Source organism: Mobula hypostoma, chromosome 13 (assembly GCF_963921235.1).
Source record: "Mobula hypostoma chromosome 13, sMobHyp1.1, whole genome shotgun sequence".
Taxonomy (NCBI): Eukaryota; Metazoa; Chordata; class Chondrichthyes; order Myliobatiformes; family Myliobatidae; genus Mobula; species Mobula hypostoma.
In genome coordinates, this window is record NC_086109.1 from 46952016 (window position 1) to 46973148 (window position 21133).

Sequence of the window (21133 nt, forward strand, 5' to 3'; positions counted from 1 at the left end):
TTCCCCCTCTTGGAATCCAGCTCCACCCTGATTTTCCCAATCTACCTGCACATTGAAATCTCCCGTGGCTATTGTAACATTACTCTTTTGACATGCATTTTCTATCTCCCATTGTAATTTGTAAACCACATCTTTGCTACTGTTTGCAGGTCTGTGTATAACACCCATCAGGGTCTTTTCACTGTTACAGTTTCTTAGCCCCACCCACAATGATTCTGCACCTTCTGCTCTGATGTCACTTCTTTCTAAGGATTTGAATTAATTTTTCACCAACAGAACCATCCTATCCCTCTCTCTGTCTGCCTGTCCTTTTGATATAATGTGTATCCTTAGATGGTAAGCTCCAACTATATTCTTTTCAGCCACAACTTAGTGATGCCCACATCACACATGCCAATCTGTAATTGTGCAACAAATTCACATACCTTATTTTGTCTACTTTATGCATTCAAATATAATAGCATCAGTCCTGTGTTCGGCCTCCTTTGGATTTGGTCTCTTCTCCTCCCCCCCCTTGGATTTTCTCTCTCCCCCCCCCCCATGGATATTCGTCTCTTCCCCCCCACTTTGTATTTTGTCTCTTCCCCACCCCATGGATATTCATCTCTTTCCCCAACTTTGTATTTTCCTCTCTTTCCCCTTCTCCCCCCACTTTGGGTTTTGTTCCCTCCCCCTGCCACTTTGGTTTTGTCCCCTCTCCCCCCACTTTGGGTTTTGTTCCCCGTCCCCCCCACTTTGGGTTCTGTCTTCCATCTTTTACATTGCAGCTCATCCTGTTAACTACAGTTATGCCCCATCATCAGTCTGTCTTTGCTAGCAGTCTCACGACACACTGCCTCTGTTTGTATACCAACTACCCCATCCTCAGCCCTATCATTCCAATTCCCATCCCCCTGCCACATTAGTTTAAACCCCCGGAACAGTTCAAGCAAACCTACTCGCAAGGATATTGTTCCCTCTTGGGTTCATGTGTAATACTCCCATGTTTAGAAAGTTGAAGAGTGACGTGTTTGGTTAGTGGTATGAAGATCGTCCAAGGCAAGCAACTGAAATGGAAGATCATCAGTGATTAAATGGAATGGGTTGAAGGGATAAAAAGCCAGCTCCCAGTCCCTTCTTAAATAGGTAAACCAGAAGTGTTAAGCCGTACGTCTCATCTTTTTGTGTTACAAGAAAATATAGTTGTGCTTAACACCTCAAATCCTGTTTGCTTGCTTGCTTGCTTCAGTATCATCTCTTGTTTGTCATGATTTATTTAATCATTAGTAGAGCATACTCCTGATTCTCCATCTTCTATGAAAGGCAGGCTGAAAACACATTTTCATCAAATTTTCAGTCACCAATGCTAACTTTCAGAAGAAAATCACCTGCTCATTGTTAACTTTTGTGTTTTCACATTAAGTGTAATATGTAAATAGTTGTCAACAGTTTTGTTTACTATTCTTCTACTATTTAGGTGTTACTTGGTCTTTAACTAAAGTTCCGCCTCTAGCTTGCATCTTCGTGATGCTATTTTAATACATCTTTCAGGGAATTAACTACATGCATGTCTTTTGGTATATTTATTCCCTCAACTTTTTTCATATAATTGAAATTTTTTCTGTTTCAGGAATTTGCAAGCTGCCATTGGTGCTTACTACGACTTTGAGAGTCCAAATATAAATGCACCTTCTATGTCATTTGTAGAAGATGTTACAATAGGTGAAGGGGAATCGGTACCACCTGACACTCAGTTCACCAAAACATGGAGGATACAGAATACAGGTAATTATTTAGTTTAGATAATGTTGAACATTGTTGCGGAGCAGACTGGGTGGGTTGAATGGCCCAATTCTGCTCCTTGTCTAGTGGTCTAAAATCTACAGATTTACAAGTTTACATATGTTTACCATATAGAATGTTGTGCAAATCGTCACCGATCCTACCAGTCCACTGCTTTTCATTAATTTTTTTGTTTATTTTACGTTGTGATATTCTTATTGAAGTCTTTTGGGTAAGAGGTGAAGAAGTGATGGATAAGATTACAGAATGTAAACAAAGCAATATAAAGAAGACTACTTGAAAATTACAACATTGGATTTATCTTACAAGTATACGGATTCAAACATAAGACAATAAACTATTGAAAGTAGTTTGTTCTAGCACAAACTTAAACAACAATCATAAAACTCCTGTTATGAGAAACACTATGAATGCTGTAAGAAATGCCTTTGCTTACTCTAAAACTTAAATATTCCCATGTAATTTTATGCAGGTGCAGTCACAATATACTTAGTTGTATACTTGCTAGAAAAGGTTTGTGAACCATTTGCACTTATCTGGTTTTCTGCATTAGTTACTCATAAAATGTGGTCCGATCTTCATCTAAGTCACAATACTAGACAAACACAATCTGCCTAGTGTAATAACATACAAACAGTTGTACTTCTCATGAATGCTGAGTACACCATTTAAACATTAACAGTCTAGGTTCAAAAAAGTATGTGAACCTCTGGGGTAATGCCGCCTTCAAAAGCTATTTGGAGCCAGGTGTTCCAATCAATGAGATGAGATTGGAGGTGTGGGTTGTAGAGTTTGTAAAGGCACAAAGTCAGGTTTCTGACAGAGCCTATTCTTCTCAAGAAAGATCTGTTTACGTGTACCATGCCTTGATCATTTCAACTTTTGGAGGATCTTGAAGAATGGTAGAGATGCATAAAGCTGGAAAAGGCTACAGAAGCATTTCTAAGGACCTGAGTGTTCATTAGTCCACAGTACGGGAAATTGTCTACAAATGGAGGAAATTCAGTACTGTTGCTTCTCTCCCTAGGAGTGGGCGTCCTGCAAAGATCACACCAACAGCATGACGTGCAATGCTGAAGGAAGTGAAAAAGAATCCTTGGTAACAGCAAAAGACCTGCAGAAATATCTAGAACTTGCTGAAATCTCTGTTCGTGTTCACTATAAGAAAAACACTGAACAAGAATGGTGTTCAGGGAAGGTGGAAACCATTGCTCTCCAAAATGAACATTGCACGTCTCAAGTTTGCGGAAATTCACCTGCATATTACGCAATGCTTCTGGGACGAAGTTCTGTGGACAAACGCGACAAAAGTTGAACATTTTGGCAGAAATACACAACAGCTATATTTAGAGGAAAAAGGGCACTGCACACCAACACCAAAACCTTATCCCAATTGTGAAGTCTGTGGAAGGTTTAGGGCTGCTTTGCTGCCTCGGGGCCTGGACAGCTTGCAATCATTGAGGGAGCAATGAATTCAAAGTTGTATGAAGACATTTGACAGGAGAATGTCAGGGTCGTGGTTTGACACCTAAAGCTTAATAGAAGTCGGATGATGCAACAAGACAATGATCCAAAACACAAGAGTAAATCATGAACTGGAGTATGGAGGAATGGTCTAAAATTCCTCCTTGCCGTTTTGGAAGTCTGATCAGCAGCCACAGGAAGCATTTGATGGAGGATATTTCTGCTTTATTGCTGCTAAAGGAGACTCGACAAGTTATTAAATACAGGGGTTCACATACTTTCCCAGCCTGAACTGTGAATGATTCGATGATGTGTTCAGTAAAGACATGAAAAGTACAATTGTTTGTGTGTTATTGGTTTAGGAAGATTTTTTGTCAATTATTGTGACTTGGATAAAGATCAGACAACATTTTATGAGTAATTAATGCAGAAAACCAGGTAATTGCAGAGGGTTCACACGCTCTTTTGCAATTGTACGTTGTGTTGCCCCATACTGTCTTTTTTGGTTTGGCATCACAGGTGATTGATTAGGATAAGAGATTTGTTGTCAAGGCCTTTTTTTTTTCATTAGCAGTCTCCACTAAGAGGAAATGTTTTGGATTCAGGTGCCATGCCTTAAATACTTTTATGTGGAGTGTTTCAGTTATTGTGCATCACAATCTCATTTACCTTTTTGGAGACTGCAGTTTATTAAGTACTGGAGATCTGAGCCTGTGATTTGGTTAGTTTATTTCAGAAATGTCATAATGTTGGCCTGTGTTTGCAGGGAGGGACATCAGTTTATAATTGTATTGAACTCAGGAAATTTCAGATGCATGACCAAGAAATTACTTGGGGGGGGGGGTGGTGGGGGGGAGAACTCAGCAGGTCAGGCAGCATATGTGGAAAGAGACAGTCATTGGTTTGGGTCTATGTCAGAACTAAGAAAAGTGAGATAAAGTTCAGAAAATGAAGAAGGTGGGGAAGGGATGTGCAGACACAAGAGACTGCAGGTGTTGAAATCTGGAACAACAAACAAGACGCTGCAGAAACTTAGTGAGACTGGCAGCATCTCCAGCAGGAAATGGATGGTCAGCACCTGAAATTGAGACCCTTCATTTGGATTTGATCTGGACAGGACATGTAGAGAAAAAGGAATATCTGAATTTGCTTCAGGGACTTGTTTATCTGCATCTTAAGCTTGTCTGTCTCTGTAATGAGTTGTTAATGGGAAGGTAGATTTGCCCATACATGTTGGATAAGAAAAACTGAGAGAACAGTATGGAAATGCATCAAAAACTTAGCAAGTCAGGAACCATCTGTGAACAGTGATAGTTATTCTGCCCAGCACAGCAAACTGTACATGAGAAAAATTTAACAAGACATAAATGCTGCTTGTATTGGCAAGGAGGAGGAGTATGTTATTTTACGTATACTCCTGATGTTATCAGTATGACAATGGAGTAAAGGGAATTAGAGGCATGAGAGGATTTTGCTAGAATTGATTGGAAAAGAAAACTGGCAGGGATAATGGCAGAGCTTGAATTTCTGGAAGCAATTTGGAAGATACAGGATGTATACATCCCAAAGAGGAAGTAGTATTATAAAGGATAAGATAACACAAGTGTGGCTAACCAAAGAAGTCAAAGCCAACATAAAAGTCAGAGAGGGTATATAACAGAGCAAAGATTAGTGAAAAGGTAGAAGATTGGGAAGCTTTTAAAACCAACTGAAGACAAATTTTGCTGTGTACATACATCTATTGATGCTTCTGGACACATCTTCAGTGATGTTCCTGGAATCATCGGGTGTTTCGGGTCTTTCAACATCATACAACCTCCTCCAGGTGACCCAGCCGGGGCTGATCAGACCCCAGCTTGTGTCCAGATGGCCAGCTACTTATGACTCCATGGCTCCCCTCTTTTGAGCCACAGCCATCTTGAGGCCCTCTCTGCTGCATCGGTGGTACTGCAGATGGCTCTCCTCTTCCTCTCTCCCTCGATGCCTAAAATGCTGAAGGCTCTAACTAAAGAACGGGCTACGAATCCCCTACAACCAACCTCCACTGGGAGACACCTCGCTGTCCATCCAGCCTGCTGACAGTTGCTGACAAGTCCTGCGTACTTGGAGAGCTTCCTTTCAAAGGCTTCCTCCAAGCTATCCTCCCATGGGACTGTCAGCTCCAGCAGCACCACTTGCTTAGTAGACTCAGACACTAGGACAATGTCTGGTCGCAGGGTGGTGGCTGCGATATGGTTGGGGAACTTCAGCTGCCCTTTGAGGTCCACCAACAGCTGCCAGTCCCTTGCAGAGGTCAGAATGCCTGCAGATGTTCTTTTGGCAGGTATTGGCTGCTCCCCAGCTCTGACAAAGGCAATGGTCTGCTTGGAGGGTCGGGACCGCTTCGCCCACTTAACTCCTGCGCTGACGGCTTCAGCGATGGTCTTCAGGACCTGATCATGCCTCCACCTGTACCGTCCCTCACCAAGTGCCCTTGCGCAGCCGCTGAGGATGTGCTCCAGGGTTCCTCGCTTGGAGCGCAGTGGGCACGCAGATGACTCTGCCTTGCCCCATGTGTGCAGGTTTGATGGGCTTGGAAGCACATCGTACACTGCCTGGATGGAGTCATTAAGAAGAAAAGATGGAATATGAAAGTAAGCTAGCCAATAACAGAGGATTCCAGAAGTTTTTTCAGATGCATAAAGTCTAAATACAGTGAGTTCGATTAATGGACTGCTGGAAAATGATGCTGGAGAGGTAGTATTTGGGGACAAGGAAATGGTGGATGAACTGAATAAGCATATGGCATCGGTCTTCACTGTGGAAGATGCTAGCAATATGGTGGAAGTTCCAGGTGTCAGGAGGCATGAAGTGTGTGAAATTACCATTACAAGAGAGAAGGTACCTGGGAAACTGAAAGGTCTGAAGATAAGGCACCTGTATCAGATGGTGTACACCCCAGCACCTCAGAGTTCTGAAAGAGAAGGCTGAAGAGATCATGGAGGCATTAGTAATGACCGTTCAAGAATCAGTAGATTCTGGAATGGTTCTGGAAGACTGGAAAATTGCAAATGTCATTCCACTCTTCAAGAAGGGAGAGAGAGGCAGAAGAAAGAAAACTATTGGCCAGTTTGTCTGACCTCAGTGGTTGGGAAGATGTTGGAGTCGATTATTAAGGATGAGGTCTCAGGGTACTAAAAGGCACATGATAAAATAGGAATAGTCAGCACGGTTTCCTCGAGGAAAAATCTTGCCTGACAAATCTTTTGGAATTTTTTGAAGAACCAACAAGCAGAATAGACAAAGCAGAATTAGTGGATGTTGTGCACTTGGAATTTCAGAAGGCATTTGACAAGGTGCCACACATGAGGCTGCTTAACAAGCTACAAGCCCATGGTATTACAGGAAAGATTCCAGCATGGATAAAGCAGTGGCTGATTGGAAGGAAGCAAAGAGTGGAAATAAGGGAGTCTTTCCTGGTTGGCTGCTGGTGACTAGTGGTGTTCCACAGGGGACTGTGTTAGGACTGATTCTTTTTATGTTATACGTCAATGATTTGGATGATGGAGTTGATGGCTTTGTTGCAAAGTTTGCAGATGTTATGAAGATAGGTGGATGGACAGGTAGTTTTGAAGGAGTAGAGAGGCTACAGAAGTACAGACAGATTAGGAGAATGGGCAAAGGAATGGCATGGAATACAGTGTCAGGAAGTGTGTAGTCATGCACCTTGGTTGAAGGAATGAAAGGGTTGACTGTTTTCTAATGAGAGAAAATATTAAAAAGAACTGAGCTGTAAAAGGACTTGGGAGTCCTCCTGTTGGATTCCCTAAAGGCTAATTTGCAGGTTGAGTCTGTGGTGAGGAAGGCAAATGTAATGCTAGCATTCATTTACTGTGTATGTAGAAATGTAAGTATATATGTATGTTATTTGTGTGTGTATGTGTATGCGTAGTTGTGCAAAAAAAGAAATAAAAATAAAATAGTAATTTAGTGTTTAGAGGGTCAATATTCATTGAGAAATTGAATGGACAAGAGGAAGAAGCTGTTCCTGAATCGCTGAGTGGGTGCTTTCAGGCTTCTGACTCTCCTTCCTGACAGTAACAATGATAAGAGCGCATATCTTGGGTGGTGGGGGTTCTTGATGATGGATGCAGTTTTTCTGAGGTGCCGCTCCTTGAAGATGTCTTGGATACCACGGAAGCTAGTGCCCGTGATGGAGCTGACTAATTTTATAACTCTCTACAGCTTACTTCGATCCTGTGCAGTAGCTTGCCCACACCAGATGGTGGTGCGTCTGGTCAGAATGTTCTCTATGGTACATCTATGGAAGTTTTGGAGTGTTTTAGGTAACAAACCTAATCTCCTCAAACTCCTGATGAAATACAGCTGCTGTCTTGCCGCCTTTATTACTTAAATTGTTACTCTGGATCCTATATAGCACAACAACAAACAAAAGAATACAATTAATAATAAAAAAACACAATAAATATACATATTTAAGGTGACCTATATATCTTGGTTCTATGCCTATAAAATGATGCTAGGCTGTGCATAGAATATTGGACATAAAAGAGTACTGCACAGAAACAAGCCCTTCACTCACTTTGTTAGACCATAAGACAGGAGCAGAATTAGGTCATTTGGCCCATTGAGTCTGCTTTATCATTCAATCATGGCTGATCCTTTTTTCCCCTCCTCAGACCGACTCCACAGTCTTCTCCCTGTAACCTTTGATGCCGTGTCCAATCAAGAACCAATCAAGCTATGCCTTAAATACACCCAACGACCTGACAGCTGTCTGTGGTAATAAATTCCACAAATTCACCACCCTCTGGCTAAAGAAATTTCTCTGCATCTCTGTTTTAAATGGATGCCCCTCTATCCTGAGGCTGTGCCCTCTCGTCCTGGACTCCCCTACCAATGGAAACATCCTTTCCACATCTTTCCGTGTAGGCATTTCAATATTTAAAAGGTATCAATGAGATTTCCCCCCCCCCCGCATCCTTCTAAATTCCAGCAAGCACAGACCCAGAGCCATCACAGATGTTCCTCTTATGATAACCCTTTCATTCCCAGAATCATCTTTTTTGACCTCCTCTGAACCCTCTCCAATGTCAGCACATCGTTTCTTGAATGAGGAGCCCAAAACTGTTCACAATACTCAAGGTGAGCCCTCTCCAATGCCTCAGCATCACATTTCTGCTCTTGTATTCGAGACCTTGAAATAAATGCTAACGTTGCATTTGCCTTCCTCATCACTGACTCTACCTACAAGTTAACCTTTAGGGTGTTCTGCACAAGGACTCCCAAGTCCCTTTGCATCTCAGATTTTGTGCTGAACCAGCTTAAAATGTAAGTCATAAAACCCACAGAAACTGATCCTTCTTACCTACACAGTGTCTATATCCCTCCATCTTCCTCACATTCATGTGTCCATCAAAACATCTCTTAAAACCTCTGATGCAATGTTTCACAGCCTTTTTAGTTCAACGCACCCCTAAAGCACTTTCATACTTACCAATGCCCCCTTAAAGCACCTTATACATGCCAACATCCCCCTTGGGCACAATATACTTTCTGGTGTCATTAATGTGTGAAAACAGATGAACGGGGTTTCTTCTTTGTTATGTTAAAATTAAAATGGCTTCTATGTTATGTTAAATGCTGAGGAAGTCTCTGGCTAGCAATTTGCTTGGGTTATAACAGATAGCAGGTGTACTATCAGCCAATGGGTGTCCATGTTATTCTTTCTTGGGGTGATGTGCTGTCTCATATGACTGGGAACCAGGGGCTTTTGGCGGGGAGTCGGAGGAGAGACCGTGAGGACAATCATCTGACTGGGAACCAGGGGGTTTTGGTGGGGAGTCGGAGGAGAGACCGTGAGGACAATCATCTGACTGGAAACCAGGGGGTTTTGGCGGTGAGTCGGAGGAGAGACCGTGAGGACGACGGACGTAGTGATATGCTGTCTCATATGACTGGGAACCAGGGGGTTTTGACGGGGAGTCGGAGGAGAGACCGTGAGGACAACGGACGTGCGGGGAAAGCTCAGGTTGATCACGCCGTATGGTCCCGAGGAGCCGCGAATCAACGGGGTCAGAGGGGTCCCGAAGAGGTCCCCGAGCTCCAACGTGTACACGAAGAAATTGAACTTTGATAAGTCTGGTGCCTTTTTCATTCCTTTTTTTGTATTGAACTTCTATTAATCTCATAGACTTAGTAATATCTATAAAGTGTAACTGGTAAAATGTACATTGTGTGCTGGCTGATGATTGATGTTTGAAGCTGTTTTCGGTGGCAATTGTACAGCAACCAACACGACCGGGAGACCAGGTGGGCGGCAGGTGGGGTTTCCCCTAGATAAATACGAGCCAATATAGCTGAGCGTTACACATGTCTACCATATGCTGTATGAGAAAAATGATTCTGCTTTAAGTTCTTATTTGTCTTTAAACCTAGCTGGCACAGTGCCTGTGCACTGTACAGCAGCTTTGATATCAGTGTGATCCTTGAGCTTGATGGTTTTTAGCAAGAGTTGAAATACCTGGTTCAAGTTGTGACAACAAAAGCCTGAAGTCCCCACATGTAACAATGTCCAAGTGGTTTCTGTTTTTTTTGTATGTGGTTCACTGCACTGAAGCCTCTTTCAACAAGATGGGAGGATGGAAATGCAATGAAGAGCAGTTTGGTTCTTCTCCAAAGACCAGGAAATATGACAGTGTAGCCGCATACCACAAAAGCTAACATTTTTGAAAAGCGCGTTCTTCATCATTCTGAATTTTGATAATTTCTTCTTGCAAGCTTTCTTCTTGTGTTCTTCCACCATGCAAAGAAATGGGTTAATTACACAGTCTGGAACTTCCAGATCCTTGAATCGATTCTGAAAATCCTCCTTCAGTGACTGCAGGTGTAAGCAGTACTCTTGCAAAAATCGCAGTCTGTGAACGAGAGTGCCACACTTCCTATGCAGAGAAACTGTGAGAACATTCTTCTCCAATATTTTGCTCATATATTTCCAATCTTCTGATAAAAGTGGATACTGCACTTTTTGCCCCTATTAAATTGAAATTCTCATTTTGTCATACAGATTGGCTTGGTATACCACATCTCCAAGTAGAAATTCAATCTTGATTCCAAAGCTCTTGTTGACTTTGAGCAAAAATTCAACCACTGTCAAAAAGGTCAAAGAAATGTTTCAAACAGCAGCCTTTTGACAGCCAGTACACTTCAGTGTGAAGAAGTGTTCAAACTCTTCATCATTATCTTGGCATTTCTGGTAAATATAATGCTAATTAATGGATGAGCTATAATTTTGTTGATAGCAGATCTTACGAGAGTTGTGCTTTAAAGAAATCACTGGCTGAGGTTTCTGGCTGAGATGTTGACAATGAATTACTCAATGGATTGCAAACAGACTTCAAGTCAAGTCACTTTTTATTGTAATTTGACCATAACTGTTGGTACAGTACACAGTAAAAACGAGACAATGTTTTTCAGGACCATGGTGCTACAGGAACAATACAAAAACTACACTCAGCTACATAAAACAACACAAAACTACACTAGACTACAGACCTACCCAGGACTGCATAAAGTGCACAAGACATTGCAGGCATTACCATAAATAATAAACAAGACAATATGCACAGTAGAGGGCAGCAGGTTGGTGTCAGTCCAGGCTCTGGGTATTGAGGAATCTGATGGCTCAGGGGAAGAAACTGTTGCATGGTCTGGTTATGAGAGCCCGAATACTTCAATGCCTTTTGCCAGACTTGGAATTTCATTTTCCATAAATGTTACTAAACCAGCATAGCGGCCTGTCATGTGGTGCTCCATTTGTTGCACAAGAAATAATGTTCCTGATCAGAATACTTTTATCCTCAATATACATTTTGACCTAGTTGTAGATTGCTTCTCCATTGATATTTGTATTTAACTTTTCACAAAAGAGAATCTCTTCATAAACCTTTTCATTTTTAAGAAACCATACATTTGCCATTTGCAATGCCTCATTGTCTTGCACAGTTGACTCATGCTGTTGTATCTCATGTTCTGTTTTTTGTAGCTCTACATCATTGATACCCTGTCTTCACTCATTTCATCAAACAACGAGCTACAGAATTAATACTCAGAGAAAGTGAATTTAAAATACTGGTAACACACATAAAAGTTGCTGGTGAATGCAGCAGGCCAGGCAGCATCTCTAGGAAGAGGTGCAGTCGACGTTTCAGGCTGAGACCCTTCCTCAGGACTGTCCTGACGAAGGGTCTCGGCCTGAAACGTCGACTGCATCTCTTCCTAGAGATGCTGCCTGGCCTGCTGCGTTCACCAGCAACTTTTATGTGTGTTGCTTGAACTTCCAGCATCTGCAGAATTCCTGTTGTTTGCGTTTTTAAAATACTGGTATCCATTTTGAGAACAGTTGTGAGCACTTCTGATACAGCAGACATTATTAATCTTTCACCAACTCAGATTTTCCACACTTGGCTGTGAGTTTGGAAATGTAAGAAGCAATGACACTATTATCAAGGTTGTTTTTAGTTTTTTTTGGCAAATGACTCAAGTGTACAATGCTTTTCAAATACTTCTTTCATCTTCTGGAACTGAATGATACCATAAGTAGTCTGTAATGTTCCTGGAAATGTTCCTGCAATCTTGATGGTTTCATGGCTTCATTGGACAGTACAGTATTGTGAATAAGACACATGGGCATCACTGATCTGATGGGAATGGAGCTCTGGTTCTTCCTTTGTTCCAGTGCCTAATCCTTTCTTTCTGGGAAGTGTCTGCTCTACCAACAGTCGGTTAGGTCTTGTGCTTCAAGTTAGGGTGTTGCTTACCACCCCTTGATAACGTCTATTACCCCTAATGCCACTTTAAGGCACGTAACCATCCTTGCAGGGTATCACTGATCAAATGTATTTGCTTCTACCAGCATACCAGGCAGTGCATTCTTGTCATCCACCACTCTGAGTTTAAAAAAAAAAAATCTTGCCCCTCTCATCCCCTTTGAATCTACCCCCACCTTCAATGCATGCCCTCTGGTATTAGACATTTCAACCATCTATTCTATCTATGCCTCTCATCTAAAAACTTCTGGTAGATCTCACCTCGGGCTCTGCTGCTCTGAAGAAAACAACTCAAATTTGTACATCCTCTCATGATGGTACATGCCCTCTAAACTAGACAGCATCCTGGTAAACCTCTTCTGCAACCTCTCTGAAGCCTCAACATCCTTCAAATAGTGGGCCGACTGGAACTGTATGGAATACTCCTGATATAGCCTAACAGTTATATAAAGTTGCAACTTCTTGACTTTTGAACAAAATGCCTCAACTAATAAAAGCAAGCATTCCATAAGCCTTCTTTTCAATATTTTTATTAGTTTCTACATAGAAGAATATAGAGTACAAGAAAGTATAAAAGGTCAAAAAAGATTAAAAGAAACTATCAATAACATTATATCTATTCATAATAACAATCTCATTACCCCATGTTCATGTCAGTTAATCAATAGTTATATTGAAATATGCTAATTTATTACAAAAAAAGAGTCTAACCCCACCCCAAGACCGAAGCTGTTTATTAAGGAGAAAAAAAGGTAAAATACCTTCCCATATAATAAAAATTAATAATAGCCAACATCTGAATTTAAACAATGAATTGAAGGTTTTGAAAGTTTTGAAAATAATTCAGAAACGCTCCCCACAATGTTTGAAAGTCTTGACGAGATTCAGAAATTGAACAACGAATCTTCTCTAAATCAAAGTGTGACATAACGTCGCATAACCATTGAGCATGAGTTGGAGGAAAAACATCGTTCCATTTAAACAAAAGCGCCCTCCTAGCTCTAAGAGAGCTAAAGGCCAAAATATGTAAATCAGATGTTTTCAGCTTGATATCTTGTCCTGCAACAATACCGAATAGGGCCGTCAGAGGATTAGGCTTAAAATTGACTTTGAAAAGTAAAGAAAAAGTTTGAAAAACTTCCAATATTTTTCAAGACTCGGACAAGTCCAAAACATATGAATTAATGAAGCTTCTCCATTATTACATCTGTCACAGTAAGGAGATATATCTGACTAAAAACAAGAAAGCTTATCTTTAGTCATATGGACTCTATGTACCACCTTAAATCGTATGAGGGAATGGCGAGCACATAGCAATGAAGTATTAACCAGTTTAAAAATTTTATTCCGTTTCCTTTGATGTTGATGTCTGTAAATCTTGTTCCCAGAGATTAATTTTGTCTAAAGGGACATTCCTCGTCTCCAGTAACATACCATAAATATTAGATATTGAACCATTATGAAAAGGTTTCAAATTAAAAATTACGTCTAGTAAGTTCTTATCTGAGCTTATAGGAAATGTGCATAATTGAGATCTTAGAAAGTCTCTGATTTGTAGATATCTAAAAAAGTGAGTTTTGGGTAGGCTATATTTAGCCGACAGTTACTCAAATGAAAAAAGATTTCCTGCACAAACAGATCCCAAAAACTTTTAATACCCAACCTGTCCCATTCTTTAAAAACGAAATCAGTCATGGAGGGTTTAAAAAAAATAGAGTAAGTGGGACTTGAAAGGAACAATCTCAATAAACCAAAATGTTTTCTAAATTGTATCCAGATCCTCAGAGTATGTTTAACTATTAAATTATCAGTTAGTTTACTTACAGATAAAGGAAGTGAGGATCGAAGAAGAGAAATAATAGAAAATTTATTAACAGAGTTAGCTTCTAAAGAAACTCATACCGTACAGTCCACACGATTAATATAATATAGCCAAAACGTACGATAGCATATATTAACTGCCCATTAACAAAACCTAAAATTAGGTAAGGTTAAACCTCCAGACTTTTAAAATTTTTGAAGATGAACTTTATTTAAACGAGGACATTTATTTTTCCATATATAGGAGGATAAAATCGATTGAAGAGAGTCAAAAAAAGGATTTAGGAATAAAAACGGTTAAAGCCTGAAAAAGATATATAAATTTAGGTAGAATATTCATTTTAATAGAATTAATTCATCTAATCAACGATATTGAAAGGGGTGACCAATTTAATGATATCCTTTTTACATGGTTCAGTAAAGTTTTCTTTAAACAGGTGTTTGTAATTCTTAGTGACTGTTACACCCAAATAAGTAAATTGATTCCTTACAATTTTACAAGGGAGATTAGTATTGATACCAAATTATTTAAAGGAAGTAATTCACTCTTATGCAGGTTCAATTTATATCCTGAAAACTGGCTAAAACGGGAGAGTAAAGAAAGTATGCAAGGTAGCACGGTCTCAACATTAGAGATAAAAAGCAATATATCATCAGCGTAAAACGAGATTTTGTGGGTGATACCTCTCCTTAAAATACCACAGATATCATTAGATTCTCAAAAAGCAATGGCAAGGGGTTCTAAAGCTAGCTCAAAAAGCAAAGGACTCAACGGACAGTTTTGTCTAGTTCTATGGTGAAGTTTAAATGGTTTGGAATTTTGAAAATAAGTAAGAACCCGAGCAGAAGGAGATAGATAAAGTAATTTAATCCATTAAATAAAATCTGGTCCAAAATTAAAATTTTCTATGGTTTTAAATAAATAATTCCATTCAACCCGATCGAAGACCTTCTCAGCATCTAAGGATATCACACATTCCGATGACTCCTGAGAAGGAGAGTAAATAACAGTTAATACATGGCGTATATTAAAATGGGAATGTCGGTTTTTAATAAATCCCATCTATCATCAGAAATAATAGAAGGTAAAATATTTTCAATCCTATGAGCCAGAACTTTAGAAAGAATTTTAGTATCAACATGGAGTAATGAAATTGACCTATATGAAGAGCATTCAGTTGGGTCCTTGTTCTTTTTTAGGATAAGCGAAATAGAAGCTTCATAAAAAGATTGAGGCAGACTACCCAATTTGAAAGAATCCAAAAAGACTAAGTGTAACTGCGGTATAATTAATGAAGAAAAAGCCTTATAAAATTCTCCAGAAAATCCATCTGGACCCAGAGCCTTCCCCAAGTGTAATGAACGTATAGCTTCGGCGATTCACTCGTAAGAAATGGGTTGATCCATCTGTTTGCAATTATCTGTGGAAAGTGCAGGAATATTTAATTGATCTAGAAAATTATTCATTGCAGTATTATTTTTAGGGGAATCAGAATTATGAAGTTTAGAATAGAATTCTCTAAAGGTATCATTTATTTCAGAGTGAACAGTTGCCCTATCACCATTAGTTTTTCAAATTTCTTTAATTTGTCGTTTAACTACAGAAGTTTTTAATTGATTGGCCAATACTTTGATTTATCTCCATGAATGTAAAATTGAGTTTTATCTTTAAGAAGTTGAGTTTCAATTGGATATGTTAACAGAAGGTCATATGTAGTTTTAACTTCAACACGTCTTTTATATAAAACATGATCTACAGCTATAGCATATTTTTGATCTAATTGTTTCAATTGATTGGCTAATTCAATTATTTCTTTATTAGCTTTATTCTTAACACTGGCAGTATAAGAAATAATTTGTCATCTAATATAGGCCTTGAAAGTATCCCATACAATAAGATTAGAAGTCTCTTTTTTTATTCTCTTCAAAAAACAAAATAATATGCTTCTCTAGAAATTTAAAAAATTCCTAATCAGATAACAAAGTTGTATTAAAACGCCAAAATCTGTTGGTTTGAGAAAGACCAGGGAAATTTAAAGATAGAAATACAGGAGCATGATCTGAGACAGCAATCTCTTTATATTCACAGGAATGAACTGATGAAATCATTTGACTATCAATAAAAAAAAAATCAATCCTGGAATATGTATGATGAACATGGGAAACGATGAGTACTCCCTATCTAAAGGATGTAAAAAACACCAAACATCAACAATACCACATTTCAATAAAAAAAGATTGAATAAACAAAGCTGATTTATTAAGAGACACTGGTTTAGAAGGTGATTGGTCTAAAATTGGGTCTAGCCAGCAGTTAAAATCTCCTCCCATCACCAAAGGATAAAGATTCAGATCGGGTAAAAGCAAAAAAAAACACTCAAAATAAACCTGGATCATCTACATTTGGGGCATACACATTGGCAAATGCTATTAAGTTGTTATCTAGTTTTCCTGAAACTAAACGTCCATTAGTATCAGGCACTACTTTACTCCTCTAGATTTGACCTGAAAAGAGTGAAAACAAAGACTGTTCCAACGGCTAAAAAAAATGTGGATTATCACATTTGCGTATGTGAGTTTCTTATAAGAAAATAATAGGGACTTTAAATTTCCTAATATGAGCGAAAATCTTATTACGTTTAACAGGGTGATTTAACCCTTTCATGTTAAAACTAAGTAAATTAATAATTTGGTCCATTTTTAATATTATTGAAAGGAAGGAATAAAATGTAAGTTAAAACCAAGCCATAAACCTTGAGAAATGGTAACCAAGCACCAAGTTGGCTAAAAATTCGAAAACAGCTTCTGAGAAAAAAACTTCTCAGAGGCTTCTTGTGTATGACTTTGCAGCAAATCCATAATAGAATCCAAAGAAGCAGGGAAATCAAGCAATACACATAAAAGTTGCTGGTGAACGCAGCAGACCAGTCGACGTTTTGGGCTGAGACCCTTTGTCAGGACTAACTGAAAGAAGAGCTAGTAAGAGATTTGAAAGTGGGAGGGGAAGGGGGAGATCCGAAATGATAGGAGAAGACAGGAGGGGGAAGGGTGGAGCCAAGAGCTGGACAGTTGATTGGCAAAAGGGATATGAGAAGATCATGGGACAGGAGGCCTAGGGAGAAAGAAAGGGGGAGGGGGAAAGCCCAGAGGATGGGCAAGGAGTACAGTGAGAGGGACCGAGGGAGAAAAAGGCGAGAGAAAAAGAATCAATATATATATGTGTGTGTGTGTGTGTGTGTGTGTGTATATATGTATATATGTGTATAATATGTAATAATAAATAACAGATGGGGTATGAGGGGGAGGTGGGGCATTTACAGCCGTGAACTCCCTAGGCAGCCAATAAGGTCTGCACAGTGGTACCAGGTATTCCAGGTCTGGGGAACAAAAGGATTTGAGTGTATACACATTCTGGGGGCTCGCACCAAGCATTGTTGACCATGAAGCATACCCCTCCTCCTTTACTCTTCCCAGAGAGGATTTTTTTTTTTGACTTGTCCTCCCGGAACAGGGAGAACCCAGAGAGCTCGATGACATCCACTTTGAACTGTCTTCTTGCATTTGCCCTACGAAGGTGCAATACCTTCACATTTGTCTGGATTAAAATCTATCTGTTATTTCTCTGCCCCTATCTGCAACTGACCTGAATTGTGGTGTATTCTTTGCTAGTTGTCTACACTATCCACAACTCCACCAATCCTGGTATCATTCACAAACTTACTAACCCACCTATCTACCTTTTCATCCAGGTCATTCATATACATCACAAACAGCAGAGGGCCCAGAACAACCCTGCAGAATTTTACTAATTACAGGCCTCCAATTTGAATAAGTCTATTCAACCACTACCCTCTGTCTTTTATGTGCAAGCCAGTTCTGAATCCAGACAGCCAGTTCACCCATGCATCCTGATCTTCTGGATAAGCCTCCATGAGGGACTTCGTCAAGTGCCTTACTAAAATCCATGCAGTTAATATCCACTCCCATACCATCAGTCCCTCTTGCCACCTTGTCAAAAAAAACTCAGTCAAGTTGGTGCGGCACGACCTGTCATGCACAAAGCCATGCTGGCTCTCCCTGATTGGGCCACAGGTTTCAAAATGCTCATATATCCTATCCCTAAGAATTTTCTCCAGCAATTTCTCTCCAACTGATATGAGACTGGCTGGTCTCTAGTTCCAAGGATTTTCTGTTTTTCTCTTGTTCCCTTTTTAAACAGAGGTGCAACATTAGCCACTTGCTAGTCTTCTGGGACCTGGCCTATGCCTGGAGACATGAAGATGCTGGTCAAGGCCCCAGCAATCTTGTCTCTTGCCTCCGTCAATAACCTGGAGTAAATCCCATCAGGCCCAGGGGACATCCACCATGGTACTCATTAGGAAACCCAACACTTCCTCTTCCTTGACCTTTCAATGTCCTAATATATTTTTACACTCAGTACTATGTACATGTAGGCTGGTGCCAGTGATGCATTGAGCACTTTTCACTACCTGTTCTGGTGCTTTCCTGTCCGCTGCAGTGCTGTTTCCATACCAAGCAATGATGTAGCTTGTCAGAATGCTCTCTACTATTCATCTATAGAATGATATGAGTATAGATGTGCGAAGTCCAATGCTCTTCAGCCTTGTCAAAAGCACAGGTATTGGTGAGCTTTCCTGATTGTGTAGGATGTGTTCTGGGACCATTGCTGTTCAGGCCCTTGTTTAAATGGGAAGGGAAGAAATAAAAGGACAGATTTTGTTCTCATCTGATTGCATGGGAAAATGCCATTTGGGCAGGGATTGGGAGGTAGGAATGGATGAGTGGACAAGGGAGTGATAAAGGATGTGATGCCTTTAAAATGTGACGATAATATATCCAGTTGTGGAATCTATTTGGGGCTGGTGCAAATTATGTTGCATTGAATGGTTTTATGGAAGGTCATGACAGTATGATGACTCCATTCTTACTCTGTCCAGGCAGAGGAGGAATGGAGATGCGGTTAATAGATGCGATCCAATCAAGGGCTTTGCTGTGGTGGAAGGGAAACCATGGTTAAGGAAGAAGACATTTCAGAGGCACAAATGTGGGATGTCTCATCATTGGAGTTTGGGTATAAGCAATATTTATAATCAAGATAAGCTGTGGGCATTGGTGAGTTTGTTGTGGATACTGATGGTTCCTGAGAGGGAGATAAAATCCAGAGAGGAATGTTAGAGGTAGTTTGGGTGTAGGTGAGAGTAGGGGGGAAATGACAGCCAAGTGGACAAAAAAAATGAGTACAGCATTTGGGAGGAGCATAATTGAAGGAGAAGTTATGATTATGAGGACATTGCAGCTGGGTGAATGCTGTAAGGACTGGTTAGGCCTCTAAATGTAGGGTGAGCCTCTGATTCCATAGATGTGAGATGGAGATATCAACTGCTTTGTATAGTCATGGTGAAGTTAAAGGGGTTTGGACAAGTGAATTAGAAATTGTCAAAGTGATGGAGGGCATCTCAGATTAGTTGGATTTTTGGTGTTACCGTGATTTGTTTCGATTTTGTAATAAAACTTTGGAGGGCAGTAAACCTATCGGCTGTCACTTACTGGATATAGACCTTTCTGAGAGCACCCATACCTCTGGCACTGCTTTTCAAGTCGTCAAGTTTATTGTCATTTCGACCATAAGCTGCTGGTACAGTACACAGTAAAAACAAAGCAACGTTCCTCCAGGACTATGGTGCTACATGAAACAACACAAAACTACACTAGACTATGTGAGACAGCACAAGGCTACACTAGACTACGTAAAACAACATTAAAAACTGCACTAGACTACAGACCTTGCACAGGACTACATAAAGTCCACAAAACAGTGCAGGGCAGTACAATAATTAACGACCAAGACAATAGGCACAGTAGAGGACAAATTACAGTATAATGAATGATGTAGATGTCAGGCTAGACTCTGAGTATTGAGGAGTCTGATGGCTTGGGGGAAGAAATTGTTGCACAGTCTGGTCGTGAGAGCCCGAATGCTTCGGTACCTTTTGCCAGATGGCAGGAGGGAGAAGTCTTTGTGTGAGGGGTGTGTGGGGTCCTTCACAATACTGTTAGCTTTGCAGGTGCAGTGAGTGGTGTAAATGTCTAATAGCAGGAAGAGAGAACCTGATGATCTTCTCAGCTGACCTCACTCTCTGCTGCAGGGTGTTGCAATCTGAGACGGTGCAGTTCCTGAACCAGGCAGTGATGCAGCTGCTCAGGATGCTCTCGATACATCCTCTGCAGAATGTGGTAAGGGTGGGGGGTTGGGAGATGGAGTTTTCTCAGCCTTCGCAGAAAGTAGAGACGCTGCTGGGCTTTCTTGGCTATGGAGCTGGTGTTGAAGGACCAGGTGAGATTCTCTGCCAGGTGAACACCAAGAAATTTGGTGCTCTTAACAACAGAGGAGCCGTCAATGTTCAGTGGAGAGTAGTCGCTCTGTGCTCTCCTGAAGTTAACAACCATCTCTTTTGTTTTGTTCACATTCAAAGACAGGTTGTTGACTCTGCACCAATCTGTTAGCCGCTGCACCTCCTCTCTGTATGCTGACTCGTCATTCTTGCTGATGAGATCCACTTCGGTTCACCAGCAAACTTGATGATGTGGTTCAAGCTGTGTGTTGCTGCACAGTCGTGGGTCAGCAGAGTGAACAGCAGTGGACTGAGCACACAGCCCTGTGGGATCCCCGTGCTCAGTGTGATGGTGTTGGAGATGCTGTTCCCGATCCGGACTGACTGAGTTCTCCCAGTCAGGAAGTCTAGGATCCAGTTTGCAGAAGGAGGTGTTCAGGCCCAGAAGTTTCAGCTTTCCAGTCAGGTGCTGAGGAATGATGGTGTTGAATGCTGAACTGAAGTCTATGAACAGTATTCGAATGTATGTGTCTTTTTTGTCCAGGTGGATGAGGGCCAGGTGGAGGGTGGTGGTGATGGCGTTGTCTGTTGAGCGGTTGGGACAGTATGTGAACTGCAGGGGGTCCAGTAAGGGGGGCAGCAAGGTCCTTGTGCCTCATGACGAGCCTCTCGAAACATTTCATGATGATGGATGTGGGAACAACAGGACGGTAGTCATTGAGGCAGGACACTGAAGACTTCTTCGCCACGTTTTCCCTTTAAATTCTTCGATTATTTTTAAGCCTTCAGCCATTCTCAAGTTGAGTTTTAACTCTTTCATTATTGCCTCTAAGGTACGAACTCTGCGTAGAGCCTTGGAGATATAGCCTTTTCAAACATGCTTTT

General features: G+C 40.6%; 1 protein-coding gene across 4 annotated transcripts in view; it reads left to right on the top strand.

Moving 5' to 3' along the window:
• Positions 1-21133, top strand: part of ilrun (inflammation and lipid regulator with UBA-like and NBR1-like domains) — a 138820-nt gene that overhangs the window by 49423 nt on the left and 68264 nt on the right. For all 4 annotated transcript variants that reach the window (XM_063065631.1, XM_063065633.1, XM_063065632.1 and 1 more), the window contains exon 2: positions 1610-1764. In XM_063065631.1, coding sequence (XP_062921701.1) covers positions 1610-1764 — 155 coding nt within the window. The remainder of the gene's footprint in view (positions 1-1609; positions 1765-21133) is intronic.